Source organism: Erinaceus europaeus, chromosome 16 (assembly GCF_950295315.1).
Source record: "Erinaceus europaeus chromosome 16, mEriEur2.1, whole genome shotgun sequence".
Taxonomy (NCBI): Eukaryota; Metazoa; Chordata; class Mammalia; order Eulipotyphla; family Erinaceidae; genus Erinaceus; species Erinaceus europaeus.
In genome coordinates this window covers 85,429,566-85,450,741 of record NC_080177.1, presented here as the reverse complement: position 1 = coordinate 85,450,741, position 21,176 = coordinate 85,429,566, and the positions used below count along the sequence as shown (strand labels likewise).

Sequence of the window (21,176 nt, the reverse complement as noted above, 5' to 3'; positions counted from 1 at the left end):
GTACGAACCGCTGTCTGTGTGCACATGTACATGCCGGGATACTATTCAGACACAAAGCAATAAAGCAACGGTGACTTCAGCTGCGAAGTGTAGGTATTCACAGTTCTCTTGCTTGAGAATATATTCCCTTCGCAATGTCTCTTTCCATGCTAAGTTCTGCATGGCCTGTTTAGGGCATGACGCTGACAGGACAGGCCTTATCTTCTAGAGACTTGCATGCAAAAATAAGTATGTTATTGAAGTCAATGGGGAAAAAGGTCATAAAAGGAAGTCATACAAGGACACGTCTGAAAAACAGACTCAACTTTCCCCAGGAAGCTGGAAAGAGCTTACCTGTGGATGGAGGAGTGGTGGGACCCAAGAGGCAAGAAGTGCTTGGTGAAGCAAGTGGAGATGGAAGCACAGGGTGTGAGCGCTGGGCGGTGGGAAGCTGCATGTCCCCCTGAGTGGCAAGGAGACAAGCTGGGCATGACGGGGGCAGTGACAGGCAGGGTACAGATAGCCTGACCCGCTACGCTACCGCCCGGCTCCCTAAAAGTTTGTTTCTTTAAGGCAGGAAGCAGGCTAGGTGGTGGCACATGTGCTAGAGCAGACATGTTGCAGTGCACAAGGACCCAGGTTCAAGCCCCTGGAGCTCATGTGCAGGGGGAGAGCTCCCTAAGTCGTGAAGCAGGGCTGCAGGTGTCTCTCTGTCCTTCTCCTCTGTCTCCCCTTCCTTCTTGATGGCTGTCTGTATCTAGCCAATAAATAAAATAAATAAAACATTTTTAAGCCAGAAGACCTAATAGTAGTTGGGAAAGTATCTTTTTATTTATTGGTGTCTATTCTTTATATCCCTTGAACAGTCTGTAGTTTTTTTCTTTGTTTTGCTTTGTTTTGTAATATGGTCTTCCCATGCTCATCAGAAGTTAATAGTAAGTTATTTCTGGTCATTTACCCAGTTTGAATCACCCTCAGTTTTGGATGTGCTCCTGAGAGACCTAGACCTCTATTTCCTAAACATCAAAAAGCAAGGACAAAAATACACTCTAAGGGCTCTGGTGGTACACCCGGCTGAGAGCACATGTAACAGCGCACAGGGACCAGAGTTTGAACCCCGCGTCCCCACCTGCTGGGGGAAAGCTTCATGAATGGTGGAGCAGGGCTGCAGTAGCCTCTCTGTCTCTCTCCTTATCATCCCTTCCCTTCCAATTTTTCTGGCTGTCTCTATCAATAAATAAAGATAATTAAACAAAAACTATACCCATGAAGAGTTTTACTTTATTAAGAGAGTTAACAGTTTGCAGTGTAGTTGTGAGACTTGGGATCACATTCCCGTCTTTCTGTGACAGTGTCAGACAGACAGTCTCAACGGTTCATGATACGGTTTCTGAATTGTTCTCCGCTACTGCTCCATATGCAAAAGCGTCCCTATATGAGAGTCGTCATCTGTTATTAGATGGACTGCATTCGCTCATCTACCAACCTTGTTTCACTGCTTGACTCTTTTTTCTTCTTTTTTTTTTTTAATTTAAGAAAGGAGACATTGGGAGTTGGGCGGTGGCGCAGTGGGTTAAGCATATGTGGTGCAAAGCGCAGGGACCGGCAGAAGGATCCCGGTTCGAGCCCCCGGCTCCCCACCTGCAGGGGAGTCGCTTCACGGGCGGTGAAGCAGGTCTGCAGGTGTCTGTCTTTCTCTCCCCTCTCTCTCTGTCTTCCCCTCCTCTCTCCATTTCTCTCTGTCCTATCCAACAACAAAGCAACGTCAACAATGGCAATAATAACCGCAACGAGGCTGCAACAACTAGGGCAACAAAAAGGGGAAAAAATGGCCTCCAGGAGCAGTGGATTCATGGTGCAGGCACGGAGCCCAGCAATAGCCCTGGAGGGAAAAAAAAAAAAAAAAAGAAAGGAGACATTAACAAAACCATAGAATGAGAGGGGTACAATTCCGCACAATTCCCATAAATCGATCTCCACGTCCCACCCCCTCCCCTGATAGCCTTCCCATTCTCTGTCCCTCTGGGAGCATGGACCCAGGGTCATTGTGGGATGCAGAAGGTAGAAGGTCTGGCTTCTGTCATTGCTTCCCCGCTGAACATGGGTGTTGGCAGGTGGATCCATACTCCCAGCCTGCCTCTCTCTTTCCCCAGTAGGGTGGGGCTCTGAGGAAGTGGCGCTCCAGGACACATTGGTGGGGTCGTCTGTCCAGGGAAGCCTGGTCAACATCTGGAACCTGGTGGCTTTAGGATGCCTCCTTGCTTGTCCCGCTGAAGGCCAGGATATCAAGGCTTTCTAGCAGTTGATGTCAGAGCCCACGGTGCTGCTACATTCCAGTCACCATCTTGGCTCCGCCTCCCACTGCTTGACTCTTGATGCCATCTCCTATTGAAATCTAGATGGATGGAAGTGTTTGTTGAATAACCCCGTCCGCTAAGCACAGGCTTCTGATCTCCCCAAGATAATCTGCATCCTGCCTCAAGAAAGAGAGCCCCTCCAGCTCCAGCTCATCTGCAAAGAAAGCTTTATGAATGTTGATTGTAGTCAGGAAGGGGATGTCTGGAGGCACAGTACTGTTTTTTTTTTTTTTTTAAATGCTCTGTTTACAAAAAACACAAGAAGATAAGAATAACAGCAACAGAAAACTAAAGCAGTTCTTTTTCAAAGACAGCAGCAGTCTGCCGTGGTTTCATGATTCAAGAACTAAGGTGCAATGAGTGAGTGGCTCTTTTCCATGACCATTGCCTTTCTCTCATTACTCTCCTGTATTTTCAGGGTGAAACAAAGATATTAAAACTAAAGAATCTCCGGCCTCAGGACTATGCTAATTACAGCTGCATTGCCTCAGTGAGGAATGTCTGTAATATTCCAGACAAGATGGTGTCCTTTCGACTCTCCAATAAAACAGGTATGGTGCAGTTCCTCAGTGCTCTCGGCCTGTTAACCATGACTGCTAGTTCAAAAGCCTCCTTAACTCTCTTGTGTGCCGCATACACTTTATCATATGTGGAGGGATGAGGCATCTTTGTTTTTTGTTTTCAGAATATCCCGCGATACCTGACAGAATTTTATAAGTGGGCCCTGGCACACCTAACTGCAGACGGAGTTACAGTTCCTTAGAATGCGGCGTCGCTAAGTGTCACCAGTGTCCCTTCTCCTTTTCGGAGAAATCTAAGACTCCACACGTAAAAGTTTATGATCGGATTTACAAAAACGTTTGTGCTTCCAGAGCGAAATATAAGAATCGTCCTCTTAGTCTGGCTCAAGTGATGGAAACGTGGTGATTTCAGGTGCATGTTTCCACAGAGTGCTTTCATGGAGACTGCGAGATTTAAGGAGCCCTGTGTTTAGTGCTAGAGCCTGCGTACCAGCTACAGACGTAGAAGGTGGGATCACTAGATGAAGAGTAGAATGCGAATGAACAGCGTCGTGTAGACCGTCTCAGGGCTTTTTAAGAAGAGTCGAATTTGGACTGCTTGGGGCAGCTTCCAGCGCCAACAGATTCGTCATGAGCTCACTGTACATTATGGCCCCTCCGGTTTCCTCACTTTATTGAATGAGCTCTTAAAATACACTCAGTCCAGAGAAAATGTTAAATTAAAATGCAGGTCGGTTCTTTGAGATGGGTAAAGTCATCGCATTAGAAAGAGACAGAAAAGTCAGAATTTATATTATTATTTACTCTAGCACAATTTTGCATGTGGGCAGTGCCTCTTCATTTTAGAGGCATTCTGCTCTTCATCTCCATTTATAAGTATTGGGATCTTAAGCTGATGAATGTTTATCCTTTGTTCATCTGTCTTGTGACACATAGAAATCAGACCTGTGGGAGTCGGGCTGTAGTGCAGCGGGTTAAGCGCAGGTGGCGCAAAGCGCGAGGACCGGCATAAGGATCCCGGTTCGAGCCCCCGGCTCCCCACCTGCAGGGGAGTCGCTTCACAGGCGGTGAAGCAGGTCTGCAGGTGTCTGTCTTTCTCTCCCCCTCTCTGTCTTCCCCTCCTCTCTCCATTTCTCTCTGTCCTATCCAACAACGACAACAACAACAATAATAATAACTACAACAATAAAACAACAAGGGCAACAAAAGGGAATAAATAAAATAAAATAAAATTAAAATTAAAAAAAAGAAATCAGACCTGTAGCTAGGAAAGTGTCTTATTTTATTTTATTTTATTTTATTGTTGTTTGTCCCCAGAGTTGTCACTGAGGCTCTGTGCTACTTGTAAGAATATACCACTCCTCACTGTCATCTTTTCCTCTTTCTTTCTCTCCCCCCTTTCCTTCCTTCCTTCCTTCCTTCCTTCCTTCCTTCCTTCCTTCCTTCCTTCCTTCCTTCCTCTCTTTAATTGAGTTTCCCTCTTTATTTCTTTTTTCGTTCTTTTTTCCCTATTCGGTAGGACAGAGGGAAATGGAGAAGGCAGAGGGAGACAGACAGGTACAGACCAGCTTCACTGCTTCTGACCCCCGCCCAGCAAGGGCAGAGCAGTGCCTGAGCCTGGCCCTGTGTCCTTCCTCCAGGTGGTGTGTGCCCTCTACCAGGTGCACCACCACCCAGACCCCTCTTGTTAGGTTACTGTGAAGATGAACTAAACCAACCCAAAGCATGAAAGACCATGAGGTTCAGTAAAATGACTGTTTCACGCCACAGAAATGCCTGGGGTTTTATTAGCTCCCAGGGTACCGCAGCTAGTAAGTGGTGGGACAAGGCTGAATTCAGTATTGCAAGTATTATTTGAATAGGACACTGAATGGCCATTCAAATTTGTGAGGCTAGGGGAAATGGACTTATGTCTCACCCAGAGTGTTTTATTAGGACGAAACACGGATGGCTGTTCATCAATCTAGGACATAGGCTTGCTGTTTCCAGAGGTCTTGTACTGTATCTGGATGGCTTTATTTTGAAGTTAATTTTCCAAAGTTGACAGCTCAGAGAACAGCCTTGCCCACCTGCTAAGTTCAGAGCCAGAAGCACTTTCACCTCCCAGGACACTGCTGCTTCCCTGCTTAGGTGACTGAAGCGTTGTGACTCGACTCAGCAAACAAGTCAGCCACTACTCTTTCATAAAACATCTCACAGCGCTTTGTGATGAGTGAGTGCTAGGACAGCGGTGAGGCTGGGCTGTGGGGTTCCCCTCTGAGTGCATAGAAGGACCAGGGTTGGAGCCCCTGCTCCCCAGCCATGGGGGAGAAGGTTCAGCAGTGGTAAAGCAGGTCTGCAGATGTCTCTCTGTCTCTCTGGCTCTCTGTCTCCTCCTCTGTCCTAGCAAATACAACAAGAGAAAAAAGGGGAATGAGCCGCAGAGGGCAGTCGCTCTGTAGTGCTGCCACCGAGCTCCAGCGATGATCTTGGTAGCAATAGTTTTTCCCTTCCTTCCTTCCTTCCTTCCTTCCTTCCTTCCTTCCTTCCTTCCTTCCTTCCTCTTTCTTTCTTTGTTTCTTTCTTTATTCCTTCCTTTCTTTCTAAGATAGTGGCTAGTTGAGAGTGGAAATAGAAGCTGGGACCTTGTTGGGTTCTTCAGTGCCTGTGACCGGGCATGTCCTGTGCTTGGAGCTTTACATACTCACACCAGGCTCTCTTACGTTGGTTGCACTTCCAGCCAGAAGGCATTTCTGCATCTCAGACATGTCCAGTTGTTGAAGGCAGCTCTTACAGTTCACCAGGAATAAGTGGGGCTTTCACATCCTCCTGCACACAGTTCTGTGCCTGAAGACGGTGTATAAGACTGGCTCTCCGCTTCCTGACACAGCACGTCCCTGGCCTCCAGGAACAATGGGATAGGATATCATTCTTTTTTCATTCTTAGAAACCTCTGGATGACATATATAGAGGTGTCGTGTTTTTAGGGGCCAGACAGTGGCACACCTGGTAGAGTTCATGTTCCCATACATACACAGTTCAAGCTCCTACTCCCCATATCCATGGCGGAAGCTTCACAAAAAGCAGTGTTGCAGCTCTCTCTCTCTCTGTCTCTCTCTCTCTCTCTCTCTCTCTCTCTCAACTTCTCTCTGTCCTATCTAATGGGAGAGAGAAAGAAAGAGAAAAACAGAAGGAAAGAAAGACAGACATACAGAAAGGAAGGGAGGGAGGGAGGAGAGACAAAACTGGTCTGGGAGCAGTGGACCTGTGTGCAGTCGCTGAGCCTTAGTAATAACTCTTGTGGCAATAAAAAAAAGTTTACTTTTTGTTCCCATGTCTCATTTGTGATTAGTAGCAGGTTGTGAATTGTAAGACTGCTATAATCTAGATCTCTACATATGTATTTATACCCCGGGCTTCACTTAGCCTTCATGCCTGCACAGTTCTGCCAGGCCCAGTGGACACTGTATTACAGCAGATGACAGCAGACAGAGCAACAGAGAGCACTGCCCCACCATCCCTGCAGCTTCCACTGATGCTCGGTGTTCAAACCCAGGTCCTCATTCAAGGCCAGGTGGGTGCTTCACCTGGTGAACTGTCTCCTGGCACCAGCAAACTTTGCTGGGGTTTGGAAATTGGCAAATCTAAGGTTCAAATGTTGCTTCTCAAAGAAAACGGGAGAAGCATCTCCCAGGACAAGGCTGTCGGCACGACACATAGGCTGTTCTCTGTGCCCGTGTGTCCCTGGCAGGAGTCAGCCCAAGTCACAAGCAGGCCTGCTGGGCTGCGAGCAGCAGAACCCTGCTGTCACCTTGACAGGCGGCGTATTCTCCACCGGAGCTCCCCTATTCTGCAAGTGACAAAACTTTGCTCAGTGCATCCTCACTGAGAGAGCTTCAGCAGTGGGGTCTGGGGGCCTGGTATGCGGAGCAGAGGCAGCCCGTGGGGTCTGGGGGCCTGGTATGCGGAGCAGAGGCAGCCCGTGGGGTCTGGGGGCCTGGTATGCGGAGCAGAGGCAGCCCGTGGGGTCTGGGGGCCTGGTATGCGGAGCAGAGGCAGCCCGTGGGGTCTGGGGGCCTGGTATGCGGAGCAGAGGCAGCCCGTGGGGTCTGGGGGCCTGGTATGCGGAGCAGAGGCAGCCCTTGGCCATTCTCAGTTTCCACTTGCATTTCCCTCAGACTGTTTCCAGAGCAACAGGGTGACCCAGATTTCCCAAAATCCTGTCACCATAGCAACAGGACAGTCTGTGTGCGGGTGGATTTTCTCACACCTGTGCAGTTCACCGTCCTCTTACTGAAGTTTCCAGGTCTCCCCAGCCGAGATCAATTCTGTATGCTAAGTTCTTCCAGCATATTCTCTCATGGACGGAGTGCTCACGCTGAGGCACAGCACAAAGCTCTATGGAAGTGGCACACAGACAAAGGGATAGCAAAGCACATCGAAATGTGGAGACTCAAAGGTGAGGCCAGGGCACCTGCAGTGCTAAACAGCTGTCCGTCCGTCCGTCTGTCCATCCTTCCGTCAAGGAAGCACTGAGGGGAAAGGCTGTAAAGCAACGCACCCCCAACTTCACAGGCCGGCAGCTTCCTAGTTAAATAGAGCACGAAAATCGGCCGCAGTGCGATTTGATTTGCCAAACCATTTGCAATTGTACCATCAGAGCTTCACAACTACCAGTTAATGTCTCCAAAACAGCCATTCTCTCTTAAATATAAATTAAAGTCCATACTTCCCATGTAAAGCGATAAAACATTTAATGTCTATAGGAAATATATGAACATTGCTCTTGGGAAACCAAACTGCAACTTGAGTCCTTCTTCGGTCTGTGTGGGGCCGGGTTCATGAAGACAGCTGCCTGCAGCAGACAGACAGGAAGAAAGCGTCTCCCGTTCTTTTTCTTCTCATTCGCTTGATCATGACTAAGAATGCCAGTAACTAAAGTTATTATTCCTATTTGGGATTGTCTTTCAAATGTAAATTTAGCTCAGCCTGGTAACCACTGTAATGTTCAGATAGTGCTTATGGAGCCATAAGCAAAGCACAACGTGAGGCCAGGGAGTGACCTCACGCAGTAGGGCGCACACGGCAGCAGACAGAGGACCTGGGTTCGAGTCCCCATTCACTACATGGCACGTGCGTGGGGAAGGGTCACGAATGGTGCAGCAGTGGAGTGACTGCTGACCTCTTCCTCGCCCCTCTCTCCCTTCTGTCTGAAATCACCAGCATCCCCTCCGCCAGCATCATCCAGCTCTGAGGATCCTGGCAGCAAAAATAAAACAACAACAGCAAAGCAATCTGATGGATATTCATATAAAGTTGTAACACTAGGGGCCGGGTGGTGGCGCACCTGGTTGAGCGCACATGTTGTAGTGCACAAGGACCCGTGTTCGAGACCCCGGTCCCCACCTGCAGGGGGAAGCTTTGGGAGCGGTGAAGCAGGACTGCAGGTGTCTCTCTCTCCCTCTTTTTCTTTTTTTTTTTTTTGCTTTGCCTCCAGGGTTATCTCTGGGGCTTGGTACCTGCACCATGATTCCCCTGCTCCTGGAGGCTGCTTTTCCCATTTTATGGGCCTTGTTGTTGTTATTATTGTTATTATTGTCATTGCTGTTGTTGTTGTTAGATAGGATACAGAGAAGTCGAGAGAGAAGGGAAAGACAGAGATGGGGAGAGAAAGATACACACCTGCCAACCTGCTTCACCGCCTGTGAAGTGACTCCCCTGCAGGTGGGGAGCTGGGGAGTCGAACCGGGATCCTCACGCCGGTCCCTGTGCTTTGCACCATGAGCACTTAACCCGCTGTGCTACCGCCCGGCCCTCTCATTTAAAAAAAAAGTGTTTTTCATCCTTATTGAATAGAGACAGAGAGAGTCCTCAGCCCTGCTTCACCACTTGTGAAGCTTTCTCCCTAGGGGTGGGGACCGGGGACTTGAACCTGGGTCCTTGCTAAAGTGTGGGTGCTTAGCCAGGTGCGCCACCACCTGGGCCCCAGTTTGTGTTATGAGTGCTGCTCTAAATTTTGCTCAAGTGATTGCTGCCGCCACCCTGGTAGCAGCATCGAGCCTGGTTCTGTCTTGCTCGTGGAGCCCTGAAAAGACTGGCAGGACTTCCCTAAGTGGGACTTTCATGAATGGAGCATGAGAGTCTTGAGTCCTGGGCCCTGTCCCTTCATTGTCAAATGCCACGGAGTTCAGCCACAGTCTCTGTTCTCTGTGTCCATCTTGTTGCTTCTATTCTATGCTTTTTTACACGGGGCGAATTTCATTGATTACTGAGGCCGGGGAGGTGGATGGTGGGGCTCCTGCAAGGTTGATGGACGCCCCGGGTTCGACTCCCAGCACTACGTACAAACAACAGAACTGTGCTCCCGGCTTTCTTTCTGTCTGGAGCTCTGCCTTTCTCTCCTGAAAGACTGTTAAGTATAGATGTTCACGAAGATACATTATTGGGCCGGGTGGCGGCACACATGTTACAGTGTGCAAGGACCTGGGTTTGAGCTCCCGGCTCCCACCTGCAGGGGGAAAGCTTTGCAAGTGGTGAAGCAGGGCTGCAGGGGTCTCTGTCTCCCTCCTTCTCTATCCCCCCTTCCCTCTTGATTTCTGGCTGTCTCTATCCAATAAATAATAAAGATAATTTAAAAAAATTAACAATTAAAAAAAACAAAATACACATTATTAAGAACTAATTCATCACCAGATTCTTTTTTTTTTTTTGGGGGGGGGGTTACTGTTGGTACAAATATGCAGAAAGAAAGTTGTCTATTTTAATCTCCACTCCTATTCCTAAACATCTCACTGTAAAAGGGGAGAGGTGGGGAGTCGGGTGGTAGCACAGCAGGTTAAGCACAGGTGGTGCAAGGATCCACGGCCTAAGGATCCCGGTTCGAGCCCCCGGCTCCCCACCTGCAGGGGAGTCGCTTCACAGGCGGTGAAGCAGGTCTGTAGGTGTCTGTCTTTCTCTCCCCCTGTCTTATTATCATCGATATGAAAATAACAATGATGATATTAATTACAGCACCCTCAGTATGATGCAATTACAACCCATCCAGGTAAGTCCTTGTTAGAGCCCATGGTCTGTACCTTGCCATAACGGAACATATTCAGTCTTGCTTCTCAGTCTTTCTAAGAAATGTGTCTTGTGCGACTAGTAAGAGAAATGAGACATGCTCACTGGCAGGAACACCTGTATCAGAGACTCACTCGGGACAAAGGGCAGCTGCAGACGGTGGTTAGCTCTTTCAGACTGGTTTATCAGGGAATAGGAGTTATAAAACTAACCCCCTTTCCCAGAATCAAGTGTCCCTCAGACTAAAGAGGGCACTGCTCTGACATTAAAGAGGAGACAGCATCCTGCCGTGGGGGCGTAGCGGGTAGAACTGGACGCGATTAGGTTAAGGACATAAGGAAGGAGGGAGAGACAACCACCGGATGGTCTCACTTCTATGTGCAGTATGGAGAGGTGACCTTTCCAGAAATGAAGCAAATAACCAAGCTGTCTCCAAGACCTTGAGAGAAATATTACGGTTCTTCTGGGGGCTAAGGAGATCATGGAACTCGGAGGATGGGAGTGGCGTGGAGCTATAAGCCTCTTATCTTAGAACTTTGTACATCAGTATTAAGTCACTGATATTAAGAATTAAATGCCCCAGAGCAGCAACCAACATCTCTAAGAATATAAAATTTATTTAAAAAAAAAAACAATTTTTAAACCATGTTCATTTTCTTTTTCTTTTCTTTTCTTTTTTTCTTTTTGCCTCCATAGTTAATTGCTGGGGCTCGGTGCCTGCACCGTGAATCCACTGCTCCTGGAGGCCCTTTTTCCCCCTTTCGTTGCCCTTGTTGTTGTAGCCTCGTTGTGGCAATTGTTGTTGTTGATGTCATTCGTTGTTGGATGGAGAGAAATTGAGAGTGGAGGGGAAAAACGGGGAGAGAAAGATAGCTACCTGCAGACCTGCTTTACCGCCTGTGAAGCGACTCCTCTGCAGGTGGGGAGCCGGGGGCTCGAACCAGGATCCTTACACTGGTCCTTGTGCTTTGCGCCACGTGAGCTTAACCCACTGCGCTACTGCCTGACCCCCAACCATGTTCATTTTCAAAAAAGCTACTATGATAGATGTCAGGGGAAAAAAAAGTCACACTGAAGAAGTCAGTGACTTCCTCCTGAAATAAAATGCTTTGCCTACAGAATGTATTCTTCATTGACCTAAATTAAATGTCGGCTTCATGAATTCAGAGACATGAAAAGAAATGATTCACTAGGAATTGTGGTGAGCATGAAATCCTTGTCTACAAAATCATATTCAAAATAAAAAGAGATCATTATTCTATAAGTTCTATCTTCATGAGCATAATTTTCAACATCTTCTCTCAGCCAATGTGTTCTTTTCTAGTTTAGTTATTTTATTTCCTTTGAAGTTAAATTGCAGCTAAATTCCAAATTTTCCTCAGAAATCAAAAATACATAAATATCATCTATTGTGCATTGTGTAAATAGAAATTATCATGCTATGAGTATGTTTAGAGAAGTGATTATATAAATACAGTAGTTCCACTGATTGTATAGTCTTTGTATAACATCTTATTACTTCCATAATGAAGAGATGGCAGGAATCTGTTATTAGCGGATCTTAAATCAGGCATACTCATCAGTAGCAGGTAAAGGCAGTTAAGAAGATAAGCAGGAAAGTAACTGCGGCCAGGGAGACAGCTTGCTTGTCATGCAAAGAGGCCTTCCTGCCTGCTGTTCCAGAGGCCTACTGGGCGCCAGTCCCTGCTGACACAGTCCTCCAGCCCCAGCGGGACCCTGGTTGATAACCACAGTCAGGAAAGCCGCCATCCTAGTGCTGAGAACACAAGGAAATCCCTCACCAGGTGAAGCAAATAAAAAAATCCAGCACAGCCCTGCTTCCCCCAGAGGGTGTTGGAATTCTGGGCTGTCGCGTTCTGTGGAAACACGGCGTGCGGAAGTGTGAGATCTGAATCATGGGATAGCCACACGGCCTCTCTCTTTCTGTTGTCTTGGCCCGTTCCTTTGCGTCTGGGCTCTCTGTTCCTTCAGTCCTGCCCGTGGTCGCCCCCGTGACTGCCTCGGGAAGCCTCTCCCATGCCACGCTACGCGCACCACTGCCTGTCCACACTCAGTGGAAAGTGCTCCCAGGGGCACACACTGCTCTCCAGTCTGAATACGCACACCTGGGCGTTGTGGGCCAGCTGGAGGTCAGCTGTCTCTCTGGATGGGACCCACTCAAGTGCCTGTGTCTTGGCCCAAGAAAATGCTCCCTTTTGTGTGTCAGGAGGGGAGGAGATGAAAGGAATACAGGGGGAAAAATCATTCTCTCCTAAGAAATATTCCCTATAATATATTTTTCCATGAATGAAGTTCTATAAGGCATTAGGAATTTGGTAAATAACAAACAAAACAAAACCGTGGTCTGGGAGGTGGCAGTGTAGATAACACACTGGACTCTCAAGCATGAGGTTCTGAGTTCAATCCCTTGCAGCACATGTACCAGAGTGATGTCTGGTTCTTTCTCTCTCTCTCCTCCTATCTTTCTCATAAATATAAGTAAATAAATAAATAAATAAAATATTTTTTTAAAATGTATTAAAAAAGAAACCAAAAAAAAAGAAAAGAAAAAAAAAACCTGTTCTGCATGTCCTTCCCTCCACTCCATAGTCATAAGTACCAGACTTTTAAAAATAGAAAGATGCGGGAGTCGGGCTATAGTGCAGGTGGCGCAAAGCACAAGGACTGGCATAAGGATCCCAGTTCGAACCCCGGCTCCCCACCTGCAGGGGAGTCGCTTCACAGGTGGTGAAGCAGGTCTGCAGGTGTCTGTCTTTCTCTCCTCCTCTGTCTTCCCCTCCCTCTCTCCATTTCTCTCTGTCCTATCCAACAACGACAACAACAATAATAACTACAACAATAAAACAACAAGGGCAACAAAAGGGAATAAATAAATATAAAAAAATAGATGCCGTTTTGTAAACACCAGCTGTGTCCCATGATGCTGCCATGACTCCCAAGGCCTGGTGTGGTAATAAGAACAAAGAAGACGCTTGTAGAGTGTATTTTATAGTAAGTAGCGTGTGCTCTCTCTACGTGTGGAATCAACCCAGTGCTAGAAAATAGACATTGCTTCCCTACAGTCCAGCAGTGGGAAATGAGGCATTTGGAAATGGGGGGAGCAGTTGCCTGAGTTTACACAGTGATTAAATAGCACACTGATGTCCAAGGGCTATCTCACCCCTAAGAGAGAGTAAGCACTCTTCACAGTTCACAGGAAGCCACGTTCAAGAGCCATCCAAAATAGGAGTCAAGATGTCAACCCAGATATGTTTTTCCAAAATGTACTTTTTTTTAAAAGTATTTATTGATTCATGAGAAATGATAGGAGAGAGAGAAAGAACTAGCCATCACTCCGATCCATGTGCTGCTGGGGATTGAACCCAGGACCTCATGCTGTATCTGTGACCCCACCTCCAGGGTTAAATAAGAGATAGTGGCCAGGCCGTAACGCTCCCGGAGATGTGCACACGCATTACTGAAAATGCTGTGCAGGCAGCCAGCACACAACAGTGGGATTAAAATATATTTCTCAGGCAGTCACACCTTCCCCCACAAAACCATATTGAAAATATTGAATTTTACCTTCCTATTTTTGTGTAAGGAGGTAGATATTCTTAAACGAGACAGAATTTTACCTTCCATTCTGAGGAAGCACTGTACAACTTTAACCGAAGTTAATCAACATCTAAGAAACAAGCACACACACACAAAAAATCATAGGACAACTGGACATTTCACTCATCTCTCATGTGAATCACCTTCATACTGAACAACTCTCACTTCACCACACTGCTTCTGGGCATGTGAATCAAAACACCAGCACCATGTACCCCACTCCCCTTTTATGAAGAAGATCATATCTAGGCTTTCACTTGGCATTAAGCGAGGAAGTCTTGTGTGTGAACGCAGGTTCACTGCGCAGTGAATAGGCGTAGTTGGGTCACCGTCTTTAAGTCCTCGCTGGCCACGGTTATGAGATCCCAGTGAAGAGAGCTTTGTGGGTGTGAGAGGTGAGACGTGCAGGCTGAGTGAGAATTAGCACATCCTGCTCTTTTCTCTTTTTTTATTGTTGCTATTAATGCCGTCGTTGTTGGATAGGACAGAGAGAAATGGAGAGAGGAGAGGAAGACAGAGAGGGGGAAAGAAAGACAGACACCTGCAGACCTGCTTCACCGCCTGTGAAGCGACTCCCCTGCAGGTGGGGAGCCGGGGGCTCGAACCGGGATCCTTATGTCGGTCCCTGCGCTTTGCGCCGCGTGCGGTTAACCCGCTGAGCTGCCGCCTCTTGTTCTTTACAAGGTTAAACCCAGGCCCACCGCTTTGCAAGAGACTGTGGTGACTGTGCATTTACCCCTTACTTGAGTTTGTAATGCAGACACTAACCGTGCTCACAAAGAGAACCCCGACCCCTGGGATGGTAAAACAAACCTGGTCACTAACATGGAGAGAAAGCAGTTAATGTTTTAACGTTTCAACTCCTTTTATTATTCTAGTTTTGAAACAGCAGTCCAAGGATGCCTGAAGTCTAATTCTCCTCTTCATACACAAGGTTTTTAATGCAGCTCCGCAGTTTGATAAGACATAATTAAAATATGTAAACATTAATCTGGTTTGATCAGTCCAGCATGAGTCTGCCAATATGCCAATAAAGAACAACAGTTGATTTTCATTTCTTGAATACATAGGAAGAATAATGTCAAATCCTAGTTTATGAAAGATCTAAACAGATGCATGTTTTTGTTTGTTTGTGTCTTTTAGCATCCCCGTCCATTAAGCTCTTGGTGGATGATCCTATAGTTGTAAACCCTGGAGAGGCCATAACATTAGTGTGTGTCACGACAGGAGGAGAGCCCGCACCCTCTCTCACCTGGGTCCGGTCCTTTGGGACGCTCCCAGAAAAGACTGTTTTGAATGGAGGGACACTCACCATCCCTGCCATCAGCTCAGAGGATGCTGGGACTTACAGCTGCATTGCCAATAATAACGTGGGAAATCCTGCCAAAAAGTCCACCAACATCATCGTGAGAGGTGAGTCTCCCTAGAGAATGTTACGGCGGGAATGTTTAGATTCCGTGAAGCAAATGTTTTTCAGTAAGCGCTTTGTCCTCCAAGATTGCAGGTAACATCTGCGGAATTTTGATCACAAATCAGGAATGCTAATCCTACATGCAGCCTTTAATTTCAAACCTTCATGGCAATGTTTTATAACTGCACTTAGTGGTTTCCATAATGTGCTATTAGTGGTTTCTGTGAAGAGTTTTGATAACACATTCTTAGCAAAGAGAATGGTTGAGGTGCATCTGTAGCGCAGAACATCCAGCCAGAAGAGAAGGCGCAGTGATTTATGAATTCTGCAAATGCATTCCTGAGGGCTTCACATGCACATTTTGGATCCCAGATACAACCAGGACAGAAGGAAGTGACTAAATATATCTGATTAAAAATTATATTTCCTCTTAAATATTTATTAGCGACTTAACACAGCTTTGCTAGGTAACAGGGGTACAATGCCACAGCATTCCCACCACCAAGTTCTGAATCCCCAGTCCCTCCAGTGGAAGCCACATCTGTTCTCCTGAGGCTGCAGATGAGTTAACTATCATTTCTGTGACTGTCTCTATTTGTATCTACTCGACCCCCTCCTTTTTTTTATCCCTATGGTCTAAGTATGTGGTAAACAGTCTGAGCAGAATTAGGGAACTCTCTTTACATGCCACCTATTTAAACATTTGTGTCTGTAGCTAATTCAAAAGTCAAATGTTTGTGATTGTTAATTGCTATTTAACACGCCATGCTAAAGCAATAGAAATTATTTGTTTTGCTCACAAATTTGGTGATTGAGAGGCTCATGGAAAGCTTCCAGGTGGGACTGGGCAGTATCACAGCAGGTTAAATGCACATAGTGCAGAGTGCAAGGGCCTGGGCAAGGATCCCATTGGATCGACCTTCTCGTGGTGCATCCCGTGAGTCCCCATTCATTGGGGAAACTGACGATCCTTCCGAGCCAACTGAATCCACATGGATCCCAGTCACTTTCAAAGCCAGCAACAAGCAGCTCCTGACAGCTTTCAACCTGACGCTGTTGACTGGCTATGGAAGAAGGGCAAACAAACGCTAGAAGAAGAAGAAGCAAGGATCCCGGTTCGAGACCCCAGTTCGAGATCCCAGGCTCCCCACCTGCAGTGGGGATGCTTCAGAGGTGGTGAAGCAGGTCTGCAGGTGTCTCTGTCTTTCTCCTCCTCCTCTCTCGATTTCTCTCTGTCCTACCCAATAAAATGGGGGGAAATGGCCTCCAGGAGCAGCGGATTCACAGTGTAGCCACTGAGCCCCAGTGATAACCCTGGAGGCAAAAAAAAAAGAAAAGAAAAGAAAAGAAAAGGTAAGAAATCTCCCAGCATTCATCTTACTGATCTTAGTGCCTTCTGACAGGAAATGGGACTAGAATAATCTTCAAGTTTTTTAATGTAAGAACTAGTACTGGAACTCTGAATAGTCTCTTTGTATGTTATCTCCACATGGCATAGGCAAGATAACTGACCATCTACAGGTTCCCAGAATGAGGGGCCCAGGGGGCTTCCTGCATGCTGTCCAAGTCTCTGAAGTCAGGATGTCACAGTGCTACATTCTGACACAATGTCTAGATAGAGACAGAGAGAAGTTGAGATGGGAGGGGAGATAGAGAGGGAGAGAGACAGAGAGACAGCTCCAGCCCTGCTCCACCCCTCATGAAGCTTTCCCCCTGCAGGTGGGGACTGGGGCCTCAAACCCAGGTCCTTTACACACTGTGATGTGAGAACTTAACCAGGTATGCCACCTCCTGGTCCCTCTCTCTCTCTCTCTCTCTCTCTCTCTCTCTCCCCCCCATTATTACTGGAGCTGGTGTCTGCACTACAGACAGTCGTTTAGTCTTGTCTATTTTCTTTCTCTTTTTAACTGATAGAAACACAGAGAAATAGGGAGAAAGAGACGCCTGCAACCCTACTCCACCTCTTGGAGCCTTCGCTCCCCCGCAAGTGGTCCTCCTGCTTGACAAAGTCTGAGCCCTTCTGGACTTAACACTTCCTGGCCCTCTACCTTTGCCTTTTGGAAGGAGAAGAATCTAGTGTCAGAAAATCTGCCATCATGTCTTCAACCAGTTGGCATCCACAATGTGCCCACGTGCCGTATTCTTCTATGTACACTGCCCCATGCCCGGCCACATATCTTTCGCCTCCCTTTTTTTTTCTTCAAAATCTTTAACCCCTATTTTGGATTTAAAGCCTCTGCAAAGTGACTGTATAAATGTGTATTTCTTTTCTTTTAGTTACTCTAGTCTATTTCCGTCAGCTATGATATCTGATAGCTATGTGAGAAAAATCAAAGATGTAAATATTGAGATAGACTTAACCTTTATGGAAGAAGTCAATATGTATTCAGTGAGAACGGGATGTACACTTTCCTAGCTGCACAGAAATATGCTGTAACCTCCAGGAACATCATAACCTTCTGCTCCGAAAAATGTTGATTCACTTAACTCTATCCACATGGAATAACTGAGTTATTTAAATCTGTGAATTTTAACATCAAACATATTTGCTCAGAGCTCATTTAATGGAAGAATATCAAATACTACCAACATTTCAAAATATTTAGACATCTTACAAAAAAAAAAAACCTTATAATTCCACAATTGTGTGGGGAAAAAAAACTAGCCTGTGAGTATGTGAGGTAATGAATAGTAGCGGTTTACTTTGAGCACTCATCCATGCCAGGCTACAAGGTGTACTGTACAATCAACCTTTTAACCATTTATTTTCTTTTTAAAAATACTCTATTTTACATAGAAACTGAGAGAAGAGGCCAGTCATGCCACACCTGGCTGACCACTTGCTAACCACAAACCATTGTGCAAGAATCTTAAAATAATTTCTGTTCATTATCAGGAACTAAATTAATCATGAAAGATAGATACAAAGACAAACCCACAACTAAACTGTACAGTTTGAGCCAGGAACCTGTGGTTATAAAATTGTCATTGTTTTCAAGGACAGATGTTCATCTTTAAGCTACTGACTAGAAAGTTAGACAGGATTAATTGGCAATTTTCCAGAAAGTTGATCAAAGTAAACGTAACAGGAATTTCCAAATGAGTTTACTTGTGAATTTCTTTTTTTTTATGTTCATAAGGAAAAATGATTTTTTTTTTACTTGTCCATTTCTACTGTAAAGGGCCAATAAAGTTTTCCCAAGCATTTAGATTAACCTAATTAAATTTACAGCCACCAGTAGTCTGCCATAATCTTTGATTAATAAAACTATAATGCTGATCACTGAAATTACAGAAAACCAATCTTTTAACATTTGCCTAAAGCAAAATTATCTGCTGTGTGCAGGTGTTCCAATTATTCACCTAGATTAAGCCCTCTATTTCTATTTCTAGTTGCCCAACTTAATACTCTCCAATAATTACATCCCCCCAAAACACCAGGGAGAATTTTATTATATTATGGTATATAGCTCTAAAGTGGTTTCATTATTATCTTTTAAAAAATTAATCAAGACTATACAAAAATCTAAAATTTGTCAAGCTCAGTTCTCATCTGAATATAGAGAACTCAATTTCCCTTCATAAATAACCATAACCTGTCTCTGTCCGCAGAAGTAAAGTGAGAAATCACCATAAAATACATTTCAAAGAAAATGTGATCTGGATTTTGCATAGTGTCCTCATTACTTTGGTAGAATGACATAACAGGCCATTTAGCGGTGCGTGTGTATTTTATTAAAGCTTATATTGTCCTGTTTGGTTGGTGATGTCTCTGTTGTACTTACTCTCACCAAATGAAGACATGCCCGATGGGGAGTGACTCTTTTAATTTTGTTTTTGTAGGGTCTTGTGTATGTGTGTGTGGTTCATTGTCCCAGGGTGCTGCTGTTTTTTATTCGGGTTGAGAAACAGTGAAATGGAGCACTGCATTGCTGGAACTTCTTTTAAAAAATACTGTTTTTGTCTTTATTCACTGGATAGAGTCAGCCATAAATCGAGAGGAAGGAGTGACAGAGAGACAGAGAGACACCTGCAGCCCTGCTTCACCACTCACAAAGCTTTCCCCCTACAGGTGGGGACCAGGGGGTTCAACCGGATCCTTGCGCATTGCACCATGTGAGCTCAGCCAAGGTAGCCCACCTGATGGTGACACTTGGTCCTGCGTGGGACTCCATTTGGAGCCTGGTCCCTGCCACACTGGAGGAAACTTCAGTGCTGTGTTGCATTTCATTATTTTCTGTTATCTCTCTGTCTTCTCTCTTTCTATCTGAAAAGAAGTTGGCTTGGAGTATTGACAAAAATAACAAAAATTTCCTGTCAGTTTTTTGGATCTATATGTGTTTCAGTTGTTTGTCTACCCACCATTATGTATATGTTTTTGGTTTTGTTTTTAAAGGAGTCACACAGTTATACTACAGTGAAAGCTTCTGAGAATTTTAGTTCTATAATTACAGCAAGTATTTCTTTCTCCTGCCTCCTGGATGTCTGCATTTATCATGTAGGGTGACATGGCCACAGAAAGATTCAGGGGAGAGATGTGTGATGCCCTTGGCTCCTCTTAAATTGGGCCCCAGTGAACCAGCAGTGTAGCTCACTCTGGCCCTTTTCTGCAAAACTAAGAATTTGCAATCCACAAACTTTAGCTGGAGTTGTGTCTAGACATGCAGGGCTCTACCCCATCAGCATCTCTCCTGACATAAAGTCACTTCACAGAAGTCCTTCTATCTTTGGTTTAGTCTGGCCTACAGGAAGATGGATGTGAATGATGCTCTCAGTAGGGACTTTAAACGTGTCTACTCCGTGTTGGATCTTTGCAAGTTGTTCTGAGGGACGGAAGAGGCACACACTGAGAGCCAGAGCCCGTGGAGTTCCTACAGTGCTCTGAGAAGAACTTCAGGGCGCCACATCCCTGGAGCCCAAGGAAGACTACTGCAACTATTGATGCTCACTAGGGTTAATGCCAGGTCCTACAAAGGAAGGGGACATTTGAGCTGGTGTTTGCAAAATGAGAATCCTTCTGTATTTAGAATGAGAGTGTGTGTGTCTTTTGCTGCCCAGAATGGTGACATTGTCTAATTCTGAACTTAGAGTCCCTTTTTTTTTAAATAATCATTTTATAGACTTTTATCATCAGTTATTCAGGGAAAATATCCATCTAACTACCATCTTTTATAAAAGTTTTTGGGGGAGGAAACCAAGTTTATTCTGTAAAAATAAGACTTTAGGGGGGTCGGGCGGTGGCACAGCGGGTTAAGCGCATGTGGCGCAAAGTGCAAGGACCGGTGCAGGGATCCTGGTTCGAGCCCCCAGCTCCCCACCTGTAGGGGAGTCGCTTCACAGGCGGTGAAGCAGGTCTGCAGGTGTCTGTCTTTCTCTCCCCCTCTCTGTCTTCCCCTCCTCTCTCCATTTCTCTCTGTCCTATCCAGCAACGAACAACATCAACAATGGCAATTCTTCTTCTAGCATTTGCCCTTCTTCTGTAGCCAGTCAACAGCATCAGGTTGAGCCTGATGTAAAGTTTTGAGACCACAATGGCAATAATAATAACCACAACGAGGCTACAACAACAAGGGCAACAAAAGGGGAAAAAAATGGCCTCCAGGAGTGGTGGATTCATGGTGCAGGCACTGAGCCCAGCAATAACCCTGGAGGAAAAAAAAAAAAAAAAAAGACTTTAATTTTAGTTTAGTAATCTTGAACTGTGCGAGATTTTATGAGAATGTTTAATTAGATGAGTGACTTTGTCTTCTGTGTCCCTTTGAATCTTGTCCAATATTGCCCCAACACCATTGCGTATCTCAATACATTCTTTAATATAGTTAATCAAAGCTAATCATTAAGTCATTCCTCTTCCAGACTCTATAAGATGATCTCTGAATTTCAGGTAGATCATTTGTCTTCTTTTTTTTAATTAATTTATTTATTTTTAATTTTTTATTTAGGAAAGGATTAATGAACAAAAACATAAGGCAGGAGGGGCACAACTCCACACAATTCCCACCACCCAATCTCCATAACCCACCCCCTCCCCTGATAGCTTTCCCATTCTCCAGCCCTCTGGGAGTATGGACCCAGGGTCATTGTGGGATGCAGAAGGTAGAAGGTCTGGCTTCTGTAATTGCTTCCCCGCTGAACATGGGCATTGACTGGTCGGTCCATACTCCCAGTCTGCCTCTCTCTTTCCCTAGTAGGGTGGGTCTCTGGGGAAGCTGAGCTCCAGGACACATTGGTGGGGTCTTCAATCCAGGG

The 21,176-nt window shown here is 45.7% G+C and overlaps 1 protein-coding gene across 1 annotated transcript in view; it reads left to right on the top strand.

Moving 5' to 3' along the window:
• The window catches only part of MDGA2 (MAM domain containing glycosylphosphatidylinositol anchor 2), a 343,591-nt gene that overhangs the window by 139,742 nt on the left and 182,673 nt on the right, over positions 1-21,176 (top strand). The window contains exons 5-6 of the mRNA XM_060175592.1: positions 2,755-2,887; positions 14,660-14,929. Of these exons, the coding sequence (XP_060031575.1) occupies positions 2,755-2,887; positions 14,660-14,929 (403 nt within the window). The remainder of the gene's footprint in view (positions 1-2,754; positions 2,888-14,659; positions 14,930-21,176) is intronic.